The 26,350-nt window shown below is 44.3% G+C and overlaps 1 protein-coding gene and 1 long non-coding RNA gene across 3 annotated transcripts in view; one reads left to right on the forward strand and one right to left on the reverse strand.

Annotated features, from left to right (window-relative positions):
- Nucleotides 1-8,174, reverse strand: part of ITGA6 (integrin subunit alpha 6) — an 81,687-nt gene extending 73,513 nt beyond the window's left edge. For both annotated transcript variants that reach the window (XM_072811398.1, XM_072811399.1), the window contains exon 1: nt 7,941-8,174. In XM_072811398.1, the coding sequence (XP_072667499.1) occupies nt 7,941-8,122 (182 nt within the window). In that variant the 5' untranslated portion in view covers nt 8,123-8,174. The remainder of the gene's footprint in view (nt 1-7,940) is intronic.
- LOC140624499 (uncharacterized) overlaps nt 7,863-26,350 on the forward strand; it is a 52,397-nt gene continuing 33,909 nt past the window's right edge. The window contains exon 1 of the long non-coding RNA XR_012023965.1: nt 7,863-8,089. This is a non-coding gene — a long non-coding RNA (uncharacterized lncRNA). The remainder of the gene's footprint in view (nt 8,090-26,350) is intronic.

The raw sequence follows: 26,350 nt of genomic DNA on the forward strand, positions 1-26,350 counted from the left end.
ACATGGAGCCTGCTTCTCCCTCTGCCTGTGTCTCTGCCTCTCTCTCTCTCTGTGACTATCATAAATAAAAAAATAAAAATAAAAAAAAATAAAAAATAAAAAAATAAAAAAACATTTTCTTATACTGTATCTGAGGTGGCTCTTCAAGTAAAGTAATTTTTGGATTGTGTGACATGCAAAATACATGTAGCTGGTTAGCAAACATGTAAGCAAACATGGCTCCGTGTCACTTGCCTTTGCCTTCTGCAGTTGCTTTAGTGATACTTTCCCCATTCCCCCTACTTCAGAACAGCCTTCTTTGCTATTTCATTGGTTTTAGGAGTCTTAAAAGTTTTCCAGAGTCTTTCTGCCAATTTGGGATTAGGTGAGGTGATAGCAGTATCCAACACTGGAATCCAGCATGTGAGTCAGAGAGAGAGAGAGAGAGAGATATGGGGAGGGTCTGGGACAACACTGTGGCCTGCGAAAGCAAGCAGTCTTTCTACAAGCTCACCAACTGTGGAATAAACAGATTTGGAACTGTCTTGCTTTGTTTACCCAAACAGAAATGCCAGACAACAGCAGATTAGACGGTGATCATTCCACCCTGTTATTAGGCTACCAGGGACCAACACTGGTGAAGAGCCAATCTACCTGTCCCAGTTCAGGGCTAATTAACAATTAATTAGCCTCTTGATTTAGTTCCAAGGGATCACTGTTTCCAATTCCAAGTGCTGGTTTAACAAACAAAAATCTGCTAGACCACACTACTTCCACACTCCGTGCATCTTCAACCTTAGGCAGCTTCGCTGTGAACAATCAGACCCAGCTTTGTACAACTAGACCTACCTACCATACACTAACGCCAAAGGACCGGGAAAATAAATCATCACCAACCCTGCCCTGCGTGTAGCACAAATTACCCAGTCTCCAAGGGATGAGGGTAGGAGGATACTTCCAAAGTCATAAAGGTCTGATAAGAAATGGAAACCAGGAAATTGATATTCCTCATTAACTCCACCCTGTAACCTCACAATCTACCCTCCTGGGTATCCTGTGTACAAAGTCACTGCCCACTCAGCACCTCACCTGCCCTGAAACCCAACTGGTATTCCTCTACTGCTTGGCAGCAGTAGGCTACAAGGCATGGTTCCTTGGAGATGTACCTTCCAACCATGGTCACTATAGAATGGAAGGGAAGACGTACACTTAACCATGATCAGAATCAAACCCAAAAAGAGAAACTATATGCTGTTCAGTCCAGGAAGCAGGGAAGATGTGGACTGAGAACCAACTTGCCCAAAGACACACCGTGACTACATCAGCTCTTACAGCATTGGTTTGGCATTTATTTCACAAACACAAAAAGTGCTTACTCTTGGTCAGGACTAGTCTAAGATATACTTATCCTCTCTTTACAGTTGTGCAGAGAGCCTAGAAAGTTTAGATTTTGTGATTGGAAGTAAGAAATACATATATTTGGTCTTGTGCCACTGTTCTGGCACAGAGCTCCTAAAACCCTTGGAATTTATTGAGATGAAAACAATTTAGGTGCCTTTTGTTATGCTAATGAGGTCTGTTAGGACACTTTAATGATGGGGGCTGACTGCCGAGAGAGAACCCACTGCTGATTGAAGATTGGGGACTTCTAGTCCCACCCACCCCCATCCTCACCCCACCCCAGCAAGAAAAGAGGCTGGAGGTTGAGGTCAATCACCAATGGCCAATGACAATCGTTCGTGCCTCTGTAATGAAGCCTCCTTAAAAACCTGAAAGGATAGAGTTTGGAGAACTTCTGGGTTGAACATGTAAAGATTTAGGAAAGGTGGCACAGCTGGAGAGGCCATAGAAGCTCAGTGTCCTCTCCCCATCTTCGCCCTGTGCACCCCTTCCATCTGGCTGTTCCTGAGTTGTACCTTTTTATAACAAGCCAGTAATCTAGCAAGCAAAAACTTTCTCTGAGTTCTGTGAGTCACTCTAGCAAATTAATTGAACCCAAGGGAGGGGGCGGGGGGATGCATAGAAACCTCCAATCTAAAGTCAATCCATCACAAGCACAAGGGACAACCTGGACTTGCAACTGGCATCTGAAGTGAGAGAGAGTCCTGTAGGACTGACTATAAGGTTTGATGCTATCTCCAGGTAGACAGCGTCACAACTGGGTACTGGAAGGTATGCAACTGGTGGTATGTGGGAAAAACCCTTATACACTGGAACTGGGTGTAGAATTAATAGATGTTCTGCACAATGTCATGGCTAATAAGTGGCAGAGCAGAATCTGATTGAGCAGACTCTAAACTCTAGCTGGGATCTACACTTTACTTCTAGAGTCTGCTCTTATCCACTACATTATGCTACCTTCATGTGAAAAAGGAGAACTCATCTGGCTCAAACCCAGAAAACTTTAAGAAACAGATTCTTGGATCTCATCTATGGAAACTGGTGCAGCAGACCTGGGCTGAGCCTAGAAGTATATACAAATATATATATATTTTTATAAGGCAATTCCCCAAGTTACCCTGATAACCAAGCAAGTTGAAGAATCCCCAAGGTTCCTTGTAGATATAAAGTTATTTGATTTTCAAGTTGCATCCAAACACAGAAGGGTAAGAAACAGGGGGGCTGGCCCTGCCCCTGGTGCCCATTACAGCAGGGCTGGGTCTTGACTCCTTTCCCAAGAACTCTGGTTCTGACACAAGGCCCAACCAGATCACTATTCCACAGCTCTCACTGGAGGAGGCCAGCAGCTTCCCAAGACTCCCCTAGAGTTACACATATTCAGGATTCCCTTGCTAGCTTTGAACTAAAGCTTTAGCAATCAATTCCCAAGTACACTCACATGCTTACTCCCATTTAACCCCTACACGCCCTTGTCGAGTGCTTTTAGGATCTTGTTCTACAGCTATCCTCTCCATCTAGTCTCATTCTAACTACCAACAAATCCTGAGCACCCACTGCAGGGCAGGGCAACCTGTATCCCTAAGGTTAAGCTCTCAAGTTCCCCTTTAAGCAAAAACTCAAGCATAATTTAAAATCACCCATGAAAAATCCCTTAGCTGGGGAGGTGAGTGCTCAAGAACTCAAAAACCAAGAACTAACATCTTGGGTGTCTATTTGGATTATGCCTTTAGTTTCCCTTCCCCTCAGGGCAGCAGAGCCCAGGGGCTACTATGAGCAGGGAATGGCAAAGGCTTAAGGCAAAGAATTTCTTTCTCCCTGTACCCTGAGCTGAAAGAGTTGATTTTACAAGTTAAATTGAGTGTATGATAGGACTCTGTTGTATTTGCAAGGCATAAGCTAGGTGCTATCAGGCAAAGAAATGAACCTAAAACCCCTGCCCTCATGTAACCTATATAACCCAGTTGGAAGATATTGGCTCATCCTCTCAAAATGGTAGATGACAGTTAAACATGAAATCATCAGAACTGTCAAACATGTGATACTAAGTGCTACAGACATCCAAAGGAAGAAGAAATTGCTATAGTGTAGGCTGGGTTCAAAAGGCTTTCATGGGGAAATTTAAACTGGCTCTGGAGAAACTGATTGGTTCTCAGTCAGCCCATCTTAAGAACGAACATAATCAGTGTTCCACACAAAACACACCCGGTCATCTAAGCATACAATAGTATTTTCTACTATATCCCTACTCTCCCTCTTGACAGTGCCAAATAATTCATTGGCCAACCCTGTCCTCGGTAATATAAGCCAAGGTCCTAGGATAACCATGTGCCACAGTTTGAGTTCTACTTGGTTACTTACCAAAGCTTAAACTAAATCTTAATATTACTGTTATGTTAAAAGTGCTACACAACCAAGAAAAGCATGAGAATTGCTTCCTTACAATGATGGAAAATCTTACATGAGCATTTAACCTGACTTTCCTGACAAATTAGAAGTTTGAGTACTCTGATCCGTTTCTTCAAACCCTAAGTCAGTACTTGGATGGTCTCACGTCAGCCTGTGTTAAAATTAAGCTGGTCTATTTCTCTTTCTCATGGAGTCCTGAGATCTCCTTTAAATCTCCCTGCCCATTCTGGTGCTTTCTCCACTCTCAGGACTCAAGGTGACCGAGCACCAGTCCCTGGATGCTGGCCCTGGGCCACATGGCACTCTGAATGAATGCAAGGAAGCAAGTGCCTAGGTACACATCTTGGATGTGGCTCTGATCCCTGGCTGGCTCCACTCACCCCTCATTGGACTTTTTCAGAAGGGGAGGGAGGAGGGAGTAAGACTCAAAGAAAGAAGGACCCAGAAGCTAATCCAAGGCCAGCTGGAATAAGGGTCAACTGGAAGAGAGTCCAGGCAGAGATATTTAAACAGGCCTGATTTACATGGGAAGCAGTCTAATAAATCAACATAACACAGTACATTTCCAAAATGCAGATGCTGGCCAATTTCTCCAAGACTGAAGGACAGTTCTAACTTTTCCTTTAGGAGATGGCATGAGCACAAGTCAGAAATACCAAGTTCAAATCCAGATTCTATTAAGACTCTGCTGAAGCACTTGTGAGACTTCAGGCATTTCCTAACTTTCAGCTTGTTTCCTCAACTATAAAAGCAGCCAGTCCACAGAGATGACTTTTATGACTAGATAACTAGTTAATGATTTTAAAGGCAGGAGCATCACAAGTCTGAGAAAAGTCAAAAGCAAATATCAGAGTCAGAATAGAAGGGACAATGGTTGGGGAGGGCGCCTGGGTGTCTCAGTCGGTTTAGAGTCTGACTCCATTTCCTCTCATGATCTCAGGGTTGTGGGATCCAGCTTGTCAGGTTCTGTGCTCAGCGTGGAGTCTGCTTGTCCCTCTCCCTCTGCTCTTCTCCCTGCGTGTGCACCCTCGCGCTCTCTCCCCCTCAAATAAATAAATCTTAAAAAAGAAGAAGGGACAATGGGCCTGGAGAGCCTCTAGAAGACGATGATCAGAAAGTTCCCCAATAAGATAACGGACTAGGGTAAAAAACCCAGAATTGCTCTCTAAGAATATCTTACAGATTTCTTCCTTCTAGGTTCTGTTCTGCCTAATAGTCAAACACAGATTCAGCTCCTTCCAGAACATCTGAGTGATGATACATAGAATGGACATACCCACAGACATCATTCCACACGGTCTACCTGGCAGGGCTGGTAACTCAACCTTGACCTAAATGAAATGAAAGATCCCAAGGGGCACAGACCCTGACCTCTGTAACTCAGAAAATGATCTCATCATCATTTGGAGTCTCAACTTCCTTAATGCACAGTCTAAAAACCTGAGTGAAGTTTTACAGTCTCTAGTTCAGTTTTACAGTCCCCAAAGTTTTAGGAACACCCAACTCGTTCTAAGGCTCTCAGATATATTATTCTGTCATAAAATCTTAACTAGAGTTCAAAATGGTATTTAAATACTTAAATAGCATTGTAGAAAACGTAACCGGTGAAAACCTATGGCAGTTCCTATAATAGTGCACTCATCTGATATTCCCACACATCTTTACTTCTCCTGCCTCAATAAAGTCCCTTGTTCAGCAAATTTACTTTATCAGTCCAATTAAGGCCAATTAAAGTTAAATTGCTTTGAACATGGGTTTCATAAATGTGACTAAGAATTTAAATTATCAATTACCCCACCTACAACAAACTTTGGCTTTGCTCTTTGGCAGTCAGAATCGGAATGGATAACACCTGTCCAGTAGCTGGCACACAGTAGGAATTCAATTAGTGCTTCCCAATTCATCACCATTAATAGCCACCATTTAGTCAGCAAATACCCATGCTCGGCAGGAAGTAAGCATTGTGCATACGGTCTCTTAACTCCTCACAACTTTACTAAGCAGTAATATCTCCATTTTACAGATAAGGAAACTAAGGCTTAAAATAAATTAACAGCTGCTACATGGACCAGAAGGATCAGGTCTCTTGCTCTCAGCAGGGCCTACTGAACTTTTCCATAGAGTGCAGAGTTGAGGACACTGGACCAGAAGTTGTGAGACTCTCAACCTCACTGACTGTTACTTACACCCACGTTAGTTACAGACAACGGTGACAACTGATGTGATCGCGGCCTGTATGCACTGGCTCTCCTGGGAGGACCAAGGCTGCTCCTGAAGCTGGAACTTTACCAAAAGAAGGGAACGGGACAGAATTTGACATACCCCACAGCCTCCTACAAGGTGGTTCCTGCCACACTCTAAGCTCTAGGGAAAGATACACTCCCGGGTGTGATCGGCCACTCCCCTCTGTCAGCCTCCTAAGCAGAGCATTTCTAGAAGGAGGCAGACTCTGCTGACAGGCTTATTCTTACCCACAGGAGGACTTGCAGCAGCTCTAAGAGCAGTAACAGGTTTTAGCAAGTATGCTGCTTAGTGACAGGTTCCTGGCTAAAATCACATTTTGCAAGTCTCCATCCCAAAGATATTTTCTTACCCCAATACATCCCCTTCACAATGCTGGCTTGAACAACTATTCCAAGGAAGCCATCGCACCCCGTAGGCGTCAGGGGCAAGGGACCATCAAGCAGAACGTATTCCCTCTCCCGGCCCACATCATCGCTGCACTAACCAGTTCAAACTCTCCAGATGGGTGGATGCACATTTACACACTCCTAAGTGTTCAGACACTAAACATCATCCATTAGCTGAGGTAACAGAAACCACCTTTCATTTCAGATTTATAGCTTAACAATTATTTCTACCGAGAGAAGGCAGAGGATAAGCAGCTGGCCAGCCCTGCAGACCACCAGCCCGCAGCCTCCCCACCCCCCACCCGTTTCTTTGCTCCATTAGCAGGTGTTATCAGAAAAACCTGACGTTAGGATTCACCAATTTCAAAATTCTTAGTTGCAGAAATCAAGAGGGTTGTTTTTTTTTTCTTTCCCCCAGCTCTAAAGTCCCACTCGCCCCCCATAAACACAAAGTCCTCTCTTTAGGTGGCTGCACTTTGCTTTCTCCGGTCTGTTGGTCCTGGAAGGACCTCGGTTCAACTCAAAGCCTCAGGGGAGGAGGGCACTCCTCGGAGTTTATTTTTCAGTAGCACAGATCAAGAATGAAGGCCCACAGCGATCAAGGCGGACTAAGCTCCCAAACCCCTCTCCAGCCTAAATAGTTTGATCATGTGGGAACCAAACACTGTCTAAAGAAAGAAAAAGAGAGGCTAAGCTATGCCAGTCTCCACTTTCTCCCGGGAGGAGCGCCGCTACACTAGGGGAGGGGGAGGGGGTTGTCTTCCAAACTATGTTTGCAAAGCCCGGGCCCAGACCGGATATTTTTTTGCTTTAACCCCTGGGCTCAGGCCTGCAAAACGCAGAGGCCCGAAGGGTCTTCGGGCACCGCCGGGCGCTCCGGGGCCTTGGCGGGGGGCGGGGCGGGGACCCGCTCCGAGGGTCTTGTTTTTGCAGCTGATCTAGTCGTGCGAACAGGTGCTTGGTCAATTCCATCTTTTGAAAACGGGGTGTTGGGGAGGAATGAAGAGCAGCTCCCGCAGGAGCGCCCGCCGTGCGCGGAAACCCACGCAGGGCAGGATGCAAAGTGGCTGTGCAACTTCTGCGGGGCGCGCGGTGTCGCGGGGGCCGGGGCAGGCCCGGGTCTTCTCCACCGCGGTCCCAGGCAGCCCCCGCCCCGGACACACGCGGGAAGCTCAGCCGAGCGTGCCACCTGCCGGGGTCCCGGCAAACGTGCCCGCGGGGAAGGACCGCCGGGAAGCACTTTGTTTAAAAGAGAAGCAGCAAAAAGAAAAAAAAAGTAAACTCTCCCGGGGCCGAGGGCAGTCCCGCCGGGCAGCGGGGCCGCGGTCCGCGGGGCTCGGGTTTCCAGGGCCGAATCGGGGGCGGCGCGGCGGCGGGCGGGGCTGCTGGCGGGGCTCCCCGGGGCGCGGGGCGCGGGGCGCGGATCCGGGCGGGGCGGGGCGGGGCGGGGATCCGGGCGGGAACGCGGCGCGCCCGGGTCGCTGCCGGCGCGGGCCGGCGCCCGGGGGGGAGGCGGGAACTTACAGCCGCCGGTCCTCGGGCTGCAGCTGCCGGTGCATGGCGAGCGAGAAGCCGAAGAGGCTCCCGGGCTCCCCGGCTTTCCGGATCACATGGTCCTCGCGGGTGTCCAGGTTGAAGGCGGCGCCGAGCCGGGGCAGGAGCCCCGCCGACAGGTAGAGCAGCCACAGCCGCCCCGCGGCCGCCATGGGCCGGCGCCGCGGAGGGGAGCGGAGGGGAGCGGAGGGGAGCGGAGGGGAGCGGGCGGGAGCCGCGGCGCCCTGCGCTCGGGCCGGGTTCGAGGCCGCCGCCGCCGCCGCCGCCGCCGCCGCCGCCGCCGCCGCCTCCGCCTGGGGCTCCTCGGGCCACCGCGCCGGCCCCACCCCCGGGACGAGTCGCGCTGCCGCCGGCCGCTCCCCCTCGCGGGCAGCTCCCGGCCGCTCCGCTCAATGAGCCCGTTGTTCTCTGGAGACTCGCCGGCGTTTTATCAAGTGACGAGGCCGCCGGCCCCGCCCCGGCCCTGCCCTCCGCTCCCTCCCCGCCGCCGCCCGCCGCCCGCCTCCCGCCGCCGCCCGCCGCGCACCTTCCCGGCCCGCCGCGTCCCCGCCGCCCACCTGGCCCCGCAGCGGCCGCGGGAGCCCCGGGAGCTCCGCCAACGAGGCCCCGGGCGGGGGGGCTGCAGGCGCGGTCCAGCCCCCGGGCCGCAGCCGTCCACGCCGACCCCGGGCGCACGATGCAGGCAGCGGAGCGCGGCTGTGACCCCGGCCCGCGGAACGCTCCGGTGCGGGGGCTCTTCTCCTCGCACGTCAGAGAACAAGCCCAGCCCTGACCCCGAGCACCCAGGATGTGCCCGGCGGCGAGGAGAGCTCCGGGCGGGAGTCACACGGGGCGCGGCAGTTCAAAACTTGGTTTCTGGGTGCAACGAAGCTCAGGAGCAGCTCCTCGACTGTAAAGGATATGGGGGATTAAGAGGGTTCCGGGCACCTGGTGGCTCAGCGGTTGAGCATCTGCCGTCAGCCCAGGGCGTGATCCTGGGGTCCTGGGATCGAGTCCCGCGTCGGCTCCCTGCATGGGGCCTGCTTCTCCCTCTGCCTGGGTCTCTGCCTCTCTGTGTCTCTCATGAATAAATAAAATATTAAAAAAAAAAAGTTGATACCTATGGGCTCGGGGGCCCTTCTTTCCTGCCCCCAGATTCGCAGGACTAGATCCTGGCCAGGAGGCAGCTCAGAGCTCTGTGTGGGTGGTCTAAAGCCTCCTGCCTCCAGAGCATGGGGTGTGGCCTCCAGTGAGGTCAGTGAGGTGTTGACCTCTGGGGTAACTATTGGCAAGAGTTCTTGGGCAGGGGAGAGAGAATTCAGGGGTACTGTGAGATTTCGGTGACAAAAAATTTACATTTTTCATTTCACTAAGCCTCTAACATTTAGCATTTCCTTCCATTATGAATGTAGGCAACACAACACAGTGGCAGTAGGGTAAGGACCTATGACTTATTCTCCAGTAGAAACCACAGGGTTTTTTTTACATCACATCATAGATGTTACAATACCTTCGATTACAGTGGTTATTAGGTAGACCCTCTGCTAGATCTTGTTATGCAATAGGTTAATTAAAAAGTAAAAAAAAAAAAAGAAAAAAAAGTATATATAGGGGATCCCTGGGTGGCTCAGCAGTTTAGCACCTGCCTTGGGCCCAGGGTGTGATCCTGGAGTCCTGGGATCGAGTGTCCCACATCCGGCTCCCTGCATGGAACCCACTTCTCCCTCTGCCTGTCTCTGCCTCTCTCTCTCCCTCTGTGTGTGTCTATCATGAATAAATAAATCTTAAAAAAAAAAAAAAATAAGGATACCTGGGTGGCGCAGCGGTTTGGCACCTGCCTTTGGCCCAGGGCGTGATCCTGGAGACCCGGGATCGAGTCCCACGTCGGGGTCCCAGTGCATGGAGCCTGCTTCTCCTTCTGCCTGTGTCTCTGCCTCTCTCTCTGTGTGACTATCATAAATAAATAAAAATTTAAAAATAAATAAATAAAAATAAAAAATAAAAAAGTAAAAAGTACACATACTGCTACAATACAAATTGTTTTTTACATTTTAACTGTATTTCAAGATAATTGGTTTCCTTTGTAATCCCACGTATTTTATGCTTTTAAAAACCTTGTTCTGAAAAGAGATTCATGGTCTTTGGCACCCTGACAAAAGGGTCCCATGGCATTAAAAAAGCTTAAGAAGTGCCTGTCTGTAGGCTCCCGGAATGCCTTGAGGAGCCTGCCTTGCAATCTGATATCCCTGCATTGGAAACAGAAGCAGAGGGCACCGGGTGGCTCAGTTGGTTGAGCATCTGCCTTTGGCTCAGGTCATGGTCTCAGGGTCCCCGGATCGAGTCCCAGGGGGAAGGCTGCTTCTCCCTCTCCAGCCTGCCGCTCTCCATGTTTGTGCTTGCTCTCTCTCTCTCTGTCAAATAAATAAAATCTTTTAAAAAACAGAAACAGAGTACAGTCCCAGGGAAGACCTGGAGTTCTGTGTGTGCATGTGGTGTAGGGATAGGGATGCCCTTCACCTAAAGGAATATTTGTACCAAGGGAGCAGCCTACACTGCACAAAACTGCTGCCTAAGCCTCATCAAGGGTCCTCGGGTGGAACAGCTGCCAGAGCAAGTCCCTCAGCATAGGAGGGGCATGTCCCACTCCTCTGCCGGTCAATAACTCCACTCAACTATAGTCAAAAGTGGGGTGCAGTGAGTTCAAAGTCAGTAGACAATGTTGGAGATCACAGTCTTTTAACAAATGCAAAATAATCTTGATAAGATTGTGAAACTAATCGAGTAAACCAAGAAACATCTGTATTATGATTTTTCAAGCAAGATAGCCTTTTTTCTTCATGTTGAACACCTAGTATGGGCAGAGAAACAGGTCCAAGCTATTACAGTTAGATCACAGTGACCCTCACTGCGGGCTGGTACCCAGTGGGAGCCACTGACCTGGCTGTAATGGTTACTGAAATACTTCTAAACTGGTTGATAAAAGCTCTGTCCTGAGCTCCCCAGGTTCAACTTCCCCCACCGTGGCCACTTTCCTAGGACTCACCAGCTTCCCCACAATACAGCAACTAGAGGTTTAAGCTTTTGTGCTGCTAGGTTGGGTGTGCGGGTGTCATAGCAGCTGTTCATGATACTGAATATCACTCCTCTCCTCCAAGGGTTATTCTCTGCACCATTTGCTGCTCCCTTCCCCAGATCCCTTTAATAGATGACATTTGAATAACCAGTTACGTCCTTGATCCCAAATATTGATTGTGCTCAAACTGACATTTTAAATAATGTTAAATTTAAATTTTTTTTTTAATTTTTATTTATTTATGATAGTCACAGAGAGAGAGAGAGAGAGAGGCAGAGAGAGAAGCAGGCTCCATGCACCGGGAGCCTGATGTGGGATTCGATCCTGGGTCTCCAGGATCGCGCCCTGGGCCAAAGGCAGGCGCCAAACCGCTGCGCCACCCAGGGATCCCTAATGTTAAATTTAAAATAGCAACTAAGTACAGAGTGCTGCTGAATTCAACGATGCTTGTTTGGGAAAAGGAAAGGATAAAGAAAACTAAGGATGAGAGACTTGTTCCGGAGTGTCTTGAGTTCCCATCACAGATGGAAAACCTTCAACCACACTCCTACCTTTCACCTATCTCCTGCCTAGGATGCCAAACATACTTGAAGTGGAATAAAACTCAGACTCTTAACAAGAATCTCTTTGAAGACTGTCAGCTTTTCCTGATTAACTGTAATAATCACGTTTTGTGAATCAGTTGTCATTGCCATGGAAATAGGTCAGGCTAACAGAAGAGAGAAGTACCTTGAGGACGGGAGATGTAGAGGTCTTTCGGGATCTGCTGAAGATATTGTCCATTTCTGGGGAGAAGAAATGAAAGAAGCAAGAAACCTAAAAATTATGAAGTAGAGACCTGGGGAGGGAGGTGCATAGTTTTAATGCAAAAAATAAATCTGAGATAAGAAGACACTTGTCTGGAGGCAAATGGAGAGAGTTAACTTCATGATAAAGGCATGCTGACCACATAGGGCATGGCATGTGTGTGTATGTGTGTGCACATTGCAAGAAGGGCTCTACAAATCCAGTTATGACAAAATCGTGTCATGTTCCCAAAAAGGCTGATTAGAAGACAGACAGGAATGCCTAAGAATATGAATATAAAATCACAGTAGATACTTCTACAAACAAAATTTTAAAGATTTTTATTTACTTATGATAGACATAGAGAGAGAGAGAGAGAGGCGGAGACACAGGAGGAGGGAGAAGCAGGCTTCATGCAGGGAGCCCGACGTGGGACTTGAACCCAGGACTCCAGGATCAGGCCCTGGGCTGAAGGCGGCGCTAAACCACTGAGCCACCCAGAGATACCCTACAAACAAAATTTTAAATAAAAAGTCAGTGAAGTCTGAATAGATATTTGCTCAGGTGAGAGCTTCTGAAGTATATTTTACCAATACACTTTTCAAAAAAAATTATTTGTTCTATATCCTGCCTTTGGTAGGGGAGCTTTCAAGTAATTTTAAACTATTGGTCACCTGTGGAGAAGTCGAAGAAACCCATGTCATGCCTGAAATATTTTCCATTTCCTGGGACCTACTGTAATCATTTTGCTATCAGGTTCTCTGTTGTACTGACTTCATCATCACCAACAGCAGAGAATATCCTATTTGTGGCTTTTGAGGCAGCATAGAAACTAGCTATTGAAAATTTCTCCTTATTCTCATTTTGTGGTTGCATTATCCTGACAGTTTTGCATGTTTCCTGGAGCACATGGTCCGTGGAACCCAAGACCCTTGCTTCAAATTCTCTCTCTGTTCTAGCCTGGTCAGATGACCTTAAACCATGTAATCTCTCTATGCCTCAGTTTCCCTAGCTAGGAAGTAGGGATAATGATAGCATCAACCCCCAAAGAATTGCTTTACCTTAAGGATCAATAAAGTTGGCTAGAATCAGGAGAATTCAAATTGCCAGCTATACCTTAGTTTAAAACCCAGATATATTTTATTTATTTTTCTGGTTTCATTGAAAGATAATTGACATATAGCATTGTATAAATTTAAGGCATATAATGATTAGATACATACATATATATAGTAAATTCCACATGAGATGAAATTACGTGGTATTTGTCTTTCTCTGACTTCTTTCACTTGGCATTGTACCCTCTAGATCCATCCGTGTTGTTGTAAATGGCAAGATTTCATTCTTTTTTGTAGTTAAGTAATATTCCATTGTGTGTATATGCCACATCTTCTTTAGCCATTCATCTATTTTTTTTAAAAGATTTTGTTTTATTTATTCATGAGAGACACACAGAGAGAGGCAGAGAGATAGGCAGAGAGAGAAGCAGGCTCCATGCAGGGAGCCTGATGTGGGACTCGATCCCGAGACTCTGGGATCATGCGCTGGGCTGAAGCTGGGCGCTAAACCACTGAGCCACCCAGGGATGTCCATAGCCATTCATCTATTGATGGACACTTGGCTTGCTTCCATATCTTAACTATCGGAAACAATCCTGCAGTAAACATAGGAGTGTATATATCTTTTTGAATTAGCAATTTCATTTTCTTGGGTAAATACCCAGTAGTGGAATTACATATGGTAATTCTATTTTTAATAGAATATAATAATTTCTTAAATAATTTTTAATTTAAAATTTTTTTAATGATTTAATTTTTTGAGGAAGCTCCATACTGTTTTCCACAGTGGCTGCACCAATTTGAATTCCCACCAACAGTGCAAGAGTGTTCCTTTTTCCCCACATCCTCTCCAACACTTGTTGTTTCTTGTGTTTTTGATATTAGCCATTCTGACAGGTGTGAGGTGATATTGTGGATTTGACTTGCATTACCCTGATGATGAGTGATGTTGAGCATCTTTTCATATGTCTGTTGGCCATCTGTATGTCTTCTTTGGAGAAATGTCTATTCATGCCTTTGGTCCATTTTTAACTGGATTACTTGGCTTTTTTGGTGTTGAGTTTAGAAGTTCTTTCTATAGTTTGAATATTAACCCTTTATTGGATATATCATTTGCAAATGTATTCTTACATTTGGTAGGTTGTCTTTTGTTTTGTTGATGGCTTCCTTCACTGTGTAAAAGCTTTTGTGTTGATATAGTCCCAATAACTTAATTTTCCTTTTGTTTCCCTTGCCTGAGGAGACATATCGAGAAAAATGTCAGAGATTACTGCCTATGCTCTCTTCTAGGAATTTTATGGTTTCAGGTCTTCCATTTAGATCTTGAATCCATTTTGAGTTTTTTTCTGTGTATGATATATGAAAGTGGTCCAGTTTCATTCTTTTGTAGCTGTGCAGTTTTCCCAACACCACTTGTTGAAGAGATTATCATTTACCATTGCATATTCTTGCCTCCTTTATCAAAGAATTAATTGACCATATAACTGTGGGTTTATTTCTTTTTTTTTTGTAGGTTTATTTCTGAGCTTCATATTCTTTCCATTGATCTTTGGGTCTATTTTTGTGCCGGTACCATACGTTTTGATTACTGCTGGTTGGAGTAGATCTTGAAATCTGGGATTGTGATACTTCCAGTTTTGTTCTTTTTCAAGATTGCTTTGACTGTTCAGGGTCTTTTGTCGTTCCATACAAAGTTTAGGATTATTTGTTCTGGTTCTGTGAAAAATGCTGTTGGTATTCTAATAGAGATTGTTACCTCTATAGATTGCTTTGGGTAGTATGGACTTTTTAACAATATTTGTTCTTCCAGTCCATGAGCATGGAATATCTTTCCATGTGTTTGTGTCATCTTCAATTTCTTTCATCAGTGTCTTATATGGTTTTCAGAGTATAGGTCTTTCACCTCTTTGGTTAAGTTTATTCCTAGGTATTTTATTATTTTTGGTGCAATCGTAAATGGGACTGTTTTCTTAATTTCTCTTTCTGCTATTTCATTAGTAGTGTATAGAAATGCAATGGATTTCTGTATTTTAATTTTTTGTATATTGAAAGGCCACACTTGGAGGAGATATTTTTTAAATTGACTTCTTTAAGGAAAAAATTTCTTGCTTCCTGTAAAAAGCGTCAGTGAAAAGAAAAGAAAAAAAAAAAAAAAAAACAAGCTGATTCTGAGTTAGACCAGTGATCTCTGGAGTGCATCCATTCAGGTCAAGGTAAGGACTCAAAGGAGGCAGCTTAGCCTCACCCACTTCCCAACTGAGGGGCTGGACAAGTTCCTCTACTTCTCTAGGACTCAATTTTCCAATCCATAAAATGGTCAGAATTCTGATCTCACCAGGTTATTATACAGATTAAATGAATTATATACATGAAGTATACAGCACAGTGTCTTCTATTAAGTATGTAGCAAACAACATGGTAGCGATGAAAACGAAGGAGGAGAAAATACACTAGAAAATAATACAAGAGCTGGTTCAGGTAATGGACTTTAAATACAGGGAGAGAGAACATGTGATGTCATTTGTACCCCACATTCACTTCATGTAAATGGTCAGGATAAACTATTCCTTCCCATTAGAGATCGGCAAACAGTCCCTGTCATGGCAGTTTCTCAGTGCCTGACATTGAGGTGGAAGCAAGTTGGTACTTGACACTGGCTCTAGGTGGCTTGCATCTCTTGCAGTGTTCACAGGGACAACAACTGGCCGCAAACTGGACACCATAAGCTGGAAAGAGAAAAACAGCTCAGAGGACTTGCCAGCTAGGAGGCCTGGTGGGAGAATAAGATGAAAGTTGAAGGACGTTCCCAAACACATTCTTATCTTCCTCTTTTCACAATCTGTTCAACCAGCGGGAGAGTTACTGCAAGGGTTATCCAAAACGACGGCCAACTTACAAATCATTGTTACTGTGTTTGAAGCTTTAGCTCATCTACTACATCCTGCTCACTGAAAATAAGTTGGCAGGGTAGTTAGCGGAACATGCAACTTAGAAAAATTGGACCCTGAACTTCAAATTTTTTTCAAGATTTTTGAATGTGGAAAGCAAGCCATTTGCATGCAAATAACAGTACCCACTATTTAACAAGACACTTGAAGGCAAGGTAATAAATTCTGCCCTGTGAACATACCACCATATAGAACAAAAAACAAAGAAAGCAGGAAAAGAATGCAGAAATTTGGACCACCTAATAGCTGAGAATGTTCCTGAAACAATGCCTTTGCTGTTCCAGATCGCAGGATTAAAAGTGAGGGGTTGAACAGTTCTGCATTATACAACGTATTTCTGGGCATTCCTGGTGAAAAAGGAGAAAAATGGGCCTGGTGACACTTATATCACATTTCATTTTGAAAAATCATCAAACATCCAAAAAAAAATCATCGTAAGTACATTTTCAAAAGGCAAAAGACATTGTCCAAATTCTGTATCCGGAGACATCAAAGCGGAGACCTTTTATAAGAGAGAATGTCAGGGTCTCTGATCAAATTAAGACTCAGGATATCGCAACTTCTGATTTGGTAACCAAGACCACACCTTCTTAGGCTTCTTCAGCTTTGGCCCACCAACGCCAATTTCCTGCCCCCCAAACCAGGAACTGTAGCAGTTCACCAAGAGTGAGCTTGATGGAAGGTTCTCTGGCAGGAAAACACCACCAGGAACACTGTATCAGCTAGGCTGGGCTGTTCAGACATAAACACATTTGCATGTTCTTCCTGCCTACAGAAGGGTGGAAAGCCTCAAAAGCTAACCAGGGGGATTCCTGCCAGGGTGGACTTTTTCAGCCTTGGACCCTACCAGCAAATAGAGGCTCCACCCCAATGCTCCAGAAATTCACTTTCCCGGAGTAACCAACCCATCCCCAGTTGCTATGGGTTACAGAAAAGTTTGGGTAAATGCCACATTGGTTGAAAAGAAGGTAACAGAGTATAGGAGACAGTCAGCTCTTTGATTTTGAAGGGCTATTAGAATTTCCCAATTTACACTCTGTAAATAACCAAAATACATTTATTCCTCTGAGACTTTCTTCATGTGCTGACTCCAGTCATCTAGCAATGGCTATCGTGGTTATAAATAACTTCAATCTGTATTTTTTTAAATAATTCAATTGCAGGAAGAATAGTTTTAGTGTTATGTGTATTTTTAAAATATATCCCAAAGTTGAAATCTTTTCAAGTGTTAATTAAAAGGAAATATATATATATATATATATATATTCTAGCCACTAACCACTTACAATAAATATTCAAAGAGGAGAGGAGCACTGAGTAGACACCGTGACCGTCGGCCCACGCACTCCCTTCTCAGACTCCCTCAACACTCTGCATACACCTCTCTCCCACTTCATACTGAGTGATACTGCGATTCATCTGCTTACAGAAAACTCTGTGCTACTAAACTTAGTTCCTTCAAAGAGGAGGCCGAGCTTTACTCATTCTTGTATCCGTGGTACCAATAACTAGGAACTAATTATTCATGGAAACTACTAAAAAAATGACTGGTTATAATACCTACGTTTTTCACTTTTATGCCAGTACGCTTCTTTGAAGTTTAGGGGTTTTGTGTTTGGTTTTGTTGTTTGTTTGTTTGTTTTTTAAAGAAAATATGTCACCCTTGTATTACATGCTTAAAATAGAGCATACCCAAGAGTGTATACTTTATTGAAAGGGCATATACCCCCCTCCTTACCCAGATTCCTCTAAAAAGCAGTAATTTTCATAGAAATGTAAAACCCCTGCGTCAGGTCAGCCAGTTAACAAGGTCTGGACTCAAGGTCTCCGATGCTCTAATCCCACCAACAATTCAAAGGCAGGAAAAAAAAAATGGAAGTGTACTGCAGAATCTGGAGTAGAAATTCTTAGCAAAGGATTCTGGGGAGGCTGGACGGAGCTTGAATTGTGGATCATGAAGGCTGAAAATCCAGAAGTCCTTTGAACTAAGAAAGCAGCAGGGTCCTTGGAGGGCTAGATCTCCTACATTGGAAAATATATTTGCTTCACTCTTTGATCTGCTGTCCCCAAGTCCTCACAATGCTGCCAGCATCACTGTGCCTCATCCTTTAGTCACCAAATAAACAGAAGACATGGTGACAAGTGGGAAGTCACCATGAAGTGGGGAGGGTTCAGGTGATAAGCTTCCCTAACCTCCCCCCGGCTCCACCACCCAATCCAACCAACAGTGTATACCTGAGGCAGTCTGCACACACCCTGCCCTCTCCCCCTTCCAGCTGTATATGCCTAACTGGGAGGAATCTCCATGCCAGCTAGGCCTTCTCAGGAAAAGATTTCTGGGAGAAAGCATGCATTGAGGATACAAAGCAGACCCAGCTGAGGCTCATGAGCTTGAAGCAATACTACTGATGTGATGTTTTTATTGCAATGAAAATCAAAAGACTGGAGAAAATAGGCTTCTGTTTGCACCTGCAAGGATGATATGCTGTGGTTCAGAACCACAACTATAGTTTAGATGGAAATCTGGAGACACAGTTAGTGGGTGAGACAGCATAGTCATAGCAAGAAAAAAAAAAAAAGACAAAGCATGAGATAAACAGTGGGAAAAGGCATCCAATGTGTGAGTCCCAGAGTTTCATCCTTACGGACTAAATTGTTTTATATAAACATCCATTTTCCCTGGGATTTATTCAAGGTTAATAGTAAAACTGTCAGCCAAGAGTTACCTATTTGGAACCTATGCAATTACTCTCAATCATATATTCCATTTAATGGATCTCTCGATTGTTACTAAATATTAATCCCTCAGTGCATACCAGGGTTTACTAAATAGTACTAAACACTCAGTGCATGCTCTGTGTATACATAAGGGTTTCTTGAGTTTTCTTCCATATTTTTTTCATATCATTGGGTAAGAGATTTGAGAAATGAGTTACAATATTGGATTCTTTTTTAGGGTTCTAAGGTCACAAGAAAATGTTTGAGGAAGACTCAAGATGGCCATGGATTTTTTAATTTTCCTCTCCTTGAGAGGTGGGGTCTAACTCCTTCACCCTTGAATCTGAACTGGCCTTAGAGATTTTCTTGACTAATAAAAATTAGCAGATGTGATCTTCTGGGACTTTCCAGGCTGATGCATAAACAGCCTTATAGCCCATTTCTGGGACTCTTGGAACACTCCTTCTTGTACTCTAAGCTGCCAGGTAAGAAGTTCGACTTCTATAGCGGAGCAACCATGAGACCACGTGGAGAGGACATGGTCCAGCCTTCAGCTGTCCATGGCAAAGTGCCAGGTATGGGACTAAAGCTATCTCAGACCCTATAAACCTGCCCAGTCACCAGCTGAATACTACCAAGTAATCCCTGCTGAGACCATGTGGAGCAAAAGCAGCACCCAGCCAATCTCTGCCTGGATTCCAGACCCACAGAACTGTAAGATATTAATAAAGTGGCTATTGTTTTAAGCCACTAAGTTTTAGGGTAGTTTATGTCAAACAATAGCTAGCCAAAACAGATGTAGTATAAAGTCCCCATGTGGGACTCCTCTGATGGTGGTCATCAACTTCTATTCAGCTGACTCCTCCTCTGCCAATCTTTCTCAGGGGGAGCAAGTCCACAGTGGTAGGCCATGGTTGGCAAAACTATTGGGTGATGCTCTCAGAGAAATGAGATCACTTATACTTGCTGAAAGGTAACTAGATAGAGTTTTGAGGGTGATGATTTCATGGCTCCATGACTAATTCTTAATCACTCAATAATAGGTCCAAAGCATGTACAAATAGGGTAGGCTTTGTACAGTTTCTCCCAGCGTCTAGCATGGACTATAGGGAAAAACAAAAAGCAGCTCTGTCTGGCATTGTGCAGTTGGTAATAGCTTCCACTGGTCCACATGGGGCTCCCTGACCCAGTTTTACCTACAAGAGTCTTTTATCATCCCTAGTTCCCAGTAGTGTTATATATATATATATATATATATATATATATATATATATCCATTATAGATTATATATATATCCATTATAGATTATATATATATATCCATTATTAGAACATATTCTGAAATGGCACTGCAGAGGCTGAATCCCAAAGTGTCATTCCAACACGAGCATAAGAATCCCAGCATAAGGGAGGCGGTCTAAAAGCTTAGAAGATCTCCCACCAATGTCTCTCAGCCTCCCTCTTCATTAAAGGCCTTATCCCCCCTCTCCAGCTCCAGTTTCATTTTGTAAAAAGGTTCACTGCCTTATGTGCCATGAGCAGACAAGCTTATCGAATGAACTGTAAATCTAATCAGTTTGGCACAGGGGTTTCATGGGAGCCATGTAAACAATAGCTGGAGTTGTGTTAAGCTTCACTGACTCCAACTGATTCCCAGTTTGGTTCATTTGTGCAGAACAGTTGGAGATACAAAGCCAAGCCCATTAATTTCCAGAGAGCAGAGAAACGAGCTGTCAGTCCCCGGGAGGCTTTCAATCCACACTCTAACTACAAGATTTTATTTAAGGCATAAGGTGTGTCTTCGTGTTACTCAATTTCTTTCCATTTCCTCAATATTCCGTATTTCTTAGGAAATCCCGGCAATTCTTGTTGAAATTGGAATCCTGCGGAGAAATGAGCAGAGAATGTCTCCAAGTTCCCACGGCCCCGCATAAAAGTGATCAAAGTGTGGTCCTGAGTCCCCACCCGAGACTGCTTCTTAACATGCTTGTACCCCAGGTTACCTCCGGAAAAAAAGACTGAATCAGCCTCCGCAGCTAGTTCAGTTCTATTTCTCATTCCTCTACTTCTAGGGCAACACATTCGTGTTTTTCATGTGAATTACACCCTCAAGATTGTAAAGTTTAGTAGTCACAAGGCTGAAGTCACACCACTTTTCAATCTCTTAAATAGCATATGCTTAGTTTCCAGATGGAAAAATGAATATTCACCACAGCTCCATGAGGAATACCAATTTCCCATCACTCCCTAGCATTGGGCGATGCAGTTATAATACTGTGCTAATTTAGGGCATTTTCTGGTCCTCCGAGCCTCATATTTACATACGAGCTGAAACTGCAAATGGAAATGAATGGAGATGATGATATTTGCTTTATCTCAATTTTTCTGTGAGAAGGAGAAAAGCACTTAAGCTTGAAATAAGCAGATGTGAAAACACTTCTCACTAATCAAAATGTTTACCACTAGGTTAGAAGAGGCTGCCTGTTTGGAGGCATAGAACCCGATATGTATACTTAGCAAGATAAGTGTATTTAGTGTGATAGAACCTTGGAGCAGAACTTTTGCAGCTTAGTTCAGATGACAACTAGCAATACCACATTTCTTTATCAGGCCTTTCACAGCTCATGAACTTGAATTCAAGAGTACCTCCTGCGTCTCTTTCACTACAGACTCACACCAACATATTGGGAGTTTCAAGTTACCATACCCAGAAGTAGCAGAGAGGAAAAAATGTCAAGAACAATGAAATGTCACTACAAGATTCAAAGAATTAGCTTTGTAAAAATATGTCATATTAAATTAAGGAAACTTTAATTGGAATAAAGAAAATTAGATATCTAATATTCTGGAAGACCATAAAAATTGTGCAACTGCCCTCAATTTGATCACAGGCAGTTTTAAACATTCATAACAACAGAAGACTTGTGAAATTATATATATGAAGGTGACAGGAGATTGCCAATGTGATTCTATAAAGCGCTTGGCATAACAAACCAGTCTAGAGATCCACTTGCATTTTCTTGAATAAGACCACAGTGGTTTAAAAATCACAGAATCCCACCTCAAACTAGCTTAAGCTATACAATTGGTATTCAACAAAGGTTAGGGAATTATCACAATAATAACTAAAATTTATGGGATTTATACCATGTGATAGGTAGTTCCTAACATTTTACATTGATGCATTCATTTAATCTTCACAATAACGAGCATCAGAAATATTCTTAGCGATCCCATTTTATGCATGAGGAAACTGAGGAGTAGCAGGGTCACATAAGTCCCCCAAGTTATACAGATCAGAGGTGTCCAAGCCAGCTTTTGATCCTAGGCAGGCCAGCTCTAGACTGCCTGACTCCACCCCCAACTAATTTCTAGAATATGTGACTTTTTGAAGTTATCAATCAAGAAAAAGCATTATCTTTTGACTTTATTTTGGTATCAGTTGGGATCATGGCTTTCAGATTGAAATCACAAGGCAGTAGTGATCACTGCGACAGTGTCCACCTGTGATGTTCCGAAGAAAGTCTGATTGTGTTTATTCTTAGAATCTACCTCATTCAGGGGGCGCCTGGGTGGCTCAGTCAGTTGAGCACCCTACTCTTGATTTCGGCTCAGGTTGTGATCGTGAGGTCGTGAGATGGAGCCCTGCATCACACTCAGCAGGGAGTCTGCTTGAGATTCTCTCTCCCTCTGCTCACTCCCTCCCTCTCTCTCAAATAAATAAATCTTTGTAAAAAAAAAAAAAAATCTCATTCAATATCAGTATTTATTTGGTAGACAAAAAGAGAATGTATTTCCCCAATGTTTATGTGCTAATGACTTTAGTGAAATTGTTAATAACCTGGAAGACAATAGAAATTCAAACTAACTCTCAGAAAATGGGGAAAATAATTCTGTAAAAACTATTCAATCACTTTAGATGCCCCAGAGATGTTTATTAATCACAGTGCCAAATCAGCCACTCCATGCTGCACGTGCTCTGATTGACCACCTCACGTGCCCAGCACAGGTGATGGGATGGGGGCAAACACCTGACCTGGAGGTATTGGACTGCCCTTGGGTCACAGTCTATCCAGAGACTGGAGTGGGCCTAGCAGATCCTCACTCTTGGGAGTTTGCTCTGGAAAACAGAGCGAACCAAGTGGCAACAGTAACTTAAGCTGAAAAGCTACGATGTAGGGAGAGGAAAGGAGAGGCCCTTGTGGCCTTGTGCACACAGGCAAGCCAAAGCTAGGAGGGGAGCAGAACAAGGTGGTCCACTGAGAGAGGAGAATGAAGCAATACAGAGTGAAGAGAAAGGAAGAGGGTGGGTGTCTACACAGATGAACATGAGAAATCAGAGTGTGCTGTGCCTGGTGCTGCTGCAGATTCTGGAGGTTCTCAGTTTCCACTGTGGTGCACAGGCACTCTTAGGAGCCCCGGTGGCCTGAGAACTCAGACTTTGTTCCTTGCAAACAGAAAAATCTTACCTGAAAGTCAAATGAGTGAAAAGCGATTCACTTTTGGATAAAATCTCTCTACTCCAAAATAGGTTAGGGAACTACTGATACACAAAAAGAAAAAGAAAAAAAAAAAAAGACTTAAAATTAAGAATAATTTACCTAAGTGAAATCATGGTTTAAAAAAACAATACAACACTGACCTATATGAACAGGTCATATATATCATATAAAAAATGATTTTTTTTAAGAGGTAGGTTTTAGGGACACCTGGGTGGCTCAGTGGTTGAGCATCTGCCTTTGGCTCAGGGCTGATCCCGGGGTCCTGGGATTGAGTCCCACATCAGGCTCCTCATAGAGAGCCTGCTTCTCCCTCTGCCTATGTCTCTGCCTCTCTCTGTGTCTCTCATGAATAAATAAATAAAATCTTTTTTTAAAAAGAGAGGTTTAAAATAAAACTTTCTTCTCTCTTTTAACCAAATTTTACTTGGCACACAGTGTTATTTTTGCCACCCTTTAAAACAAAGAAAATATAAAGATACAGATCTCCTGGCAAGGGTTCCAAGAATAATTAAAATTACTACTGTATGACTTATAAGTGAAGCTGCAAGGAACTGGGGGCTCTTTGGTCTAGAGAGAATAAAGTTAAGGAGTGACTGGTTATTCAAAGATATGGAAGGTTTTTAATCACAATTATGTCTTGTATTCATAAAAGTAGGAATGAACAAGTGCTTCTGTCAGACAGGATGAGGAGTCCATACATAGGCTACAGAAGGCCAAGGACCGCCTAGTCCTGGAGAGATATTCAAGAAGAAATTTAGAAAACACACGCAAGTCTTGCATGGTTGACAAATAGTATTCAGTAGCATCTCTGGGTCTGAGCTGCCAACAAAAATACACAATGGCTGTCATGAAGTGCCATGGGAAGTCATGAGTCAGATAAGAAGGAAGAAATAGAATATAGAAGAAAAAGAGGAAGAAGAAGAAACAAGCAGATAGGAACGTATGTCGGAGGAAGCGGTCAAGTTAGCATTCACCTTTCAGATGATGTCCTAAGATCACTTTGCTCTCTTATTTTGTACAATATAGTATGTAACAGGGTGGCCATCACCAAACCATAATTGGGTTTAGAAGTGACCCAAGTCGAGCACGACATATAGAGTGGCCAAGAGTTTAGGCACTTCGTGTGCAATCACCCGGCCTCGCTCTCCCCAAGACCTCCCTGAGGGAGATGCCTGACAGCCTGTGACTGACTGACTCATCAGCTACCTTCAGGAACCCACATGAGAGCAGGGATGCCTTGACAGGAATATCACCTATTGTGCCACTCTGCACTGTCCACACTGTGCACAGCTCTGCCTCTGGGCGAAGGTGTCATTTGAAGGACAATGGGCGCCATGACCCTCATTTCTAAGGTACCTTGCTGATGAAGAGAGAAGTGAAGGCAGCTTTGTCTCCACTGAGGCATGGAGGACTAAATCCTAATCCCAAATCCATGTTTATTTCATGAAAAAGCCACTTCTTGCAGTACTCCATTTCCATCCCTATAATACAGGGTAGGCTGTCTTCTCTTTGACAATATATCATGCTACTTATGACATACACATATCTGACCGAGTTGCTGGGTTTAATTAAAGTTGGGCTGTTTAAGAAAGTTGAGCTTTTACAAATGAGAAAGAAACTATGGTACTCACTACTCAAAATACTTGCTTTATGGACCATTCTAGAGGTCATAAAGTTTTGTACTAAAGGAGACTTTAGGGGTCATATAACATTCAATCTTCTCATGTGTAACTGAGAGCCATAAAGGGTTAGGGGCAGAATCAGGATTAGACCATGAGTCTATCTAATCTCACCAAGTAGTTTCCCCAGCAGGCCAGGTCAGCACAGAGGTGGCATGTTCTTTTTCTCAATGACAACCCAACACACAGAGTTCATCGGGCTCTGCAGTGGAACGTAACCATGGAAGTTCCATTTGCCCACAAATGCTAAAGTTATAGAGCATGAGTATAAAACAGAAACACTTGGCAGAGGCTGAGGTGATTTCATGGCTGTGTCCCGGCATCACATTCTACAGAGGTTGGATCTTGTCTGCCACTGCCCAGGTTCCACCCAAGGGTTGGTAATCTTCCTGGTTTCATACTACTTCTAATTGTTGAGAAGAAACCAAGAGGAGACATGCCTCCCCCTTGTAGAAGTGGCTCTACCCCGGATCATGTCTGTCTCCACGAGTTCCTCCTAAAGTCACCCCATTCAAATCAACTTATTCTAATGTTCCTTAAATCAAACTTGCTCTGGGCTGAGTGTGAATCCAGTTTAATTTTTCATAAGGGGGACACCTGGGTGGCTCAGTGGTTGAGCGTCTGCCTTTGGCTCAGGTTGTGACCCTGAGGTCCTGGGATCGAGTCCCACATCAGACCCCCCCGCAGGGAGCCTGCTTCTCCCTCTGCCTGTGTCTCTGCCTCTCTCTCTGCATCTCTTCTGAATAAATAAATAAAATCCCTTAAAAAAAAAAAACCTTTTTCATAAGGGAATGAAATTATTCTATATAAAAACAATGTTTTTCTGAAGTTACAACTCACATGCCCAGTATGAAAGCAACTTAGGCAATAGGAGTGTATAAAACAGAAAGTGACATTTTCTACCCCGTCCAATGCCACGCCCCTGAGATAATCATTGTTAGCAGTGGGGTTTACGTCCTCCCTTTTATGCGTGTAGGAACATGTTTATAAATATTTGCCTTTCCAACCTTGCATGATTTAAGGAACTCCTTATTAAAGATCATACGTCAAACTCCCTCTTAATAATGGATTAAGCCCTACCTTGGGGACCCTGAAAACAATAATAATAATGTAAGTTACGGACGAGAGCAACCTGGCTTGCTGTGACTAGTTTAGGCAGGTTTCTCCAAACATGCAAATAAGTCAAATCTGGTCATTTAAAAATAGGACTCCAGCTCTTACTCAAGTTAATCATAAGAACTGCAGAACCGAAGTTATTTGCCAATGCTTTTCTGCTGAGTGGCAGGAAGGTTGCAAGCATAGGAAAACTCTATTTAATACTAACCAGTAGCTTATTTAACATTATTTAGGAATCTTCTTGGCACAGTTTCTCTGGAATTCTATGTTCTCTGGTGAGTTCTTTTGGTTACACTAGTCACTATGTCTAGGCGATGTTCCCCTGATATTTGGGGAAGCGGTTATGACTTGGTCTGATTTGAAGGCACATTCCTTGTAGTCTCGCTGTGACTCAGGCAAGTCTATGCCCAGGTACCTGAGGGCTGTGTCTGCACACGCAGTGGTGAGACCAGGTAACCTGAGGTATTGTTTATCTGAAGGGCTCCCAGGCTGCCGAGCACCTGGCAGCTGCTCAAAAAGAA

Source organism: Canis lupus, chromosome 34 (genome assembly GCF_048164855.1).
Source record: "Canis lupus baileyi chromosome 34, mCanLup2.hap1, whole genome shotgun sequence".
Classification (NCBI taxonomy): Eukaryota; Metazoa; Chordata; class Mammalia; order Carnivora; family Canidae; genus Canis; species Canis lupus.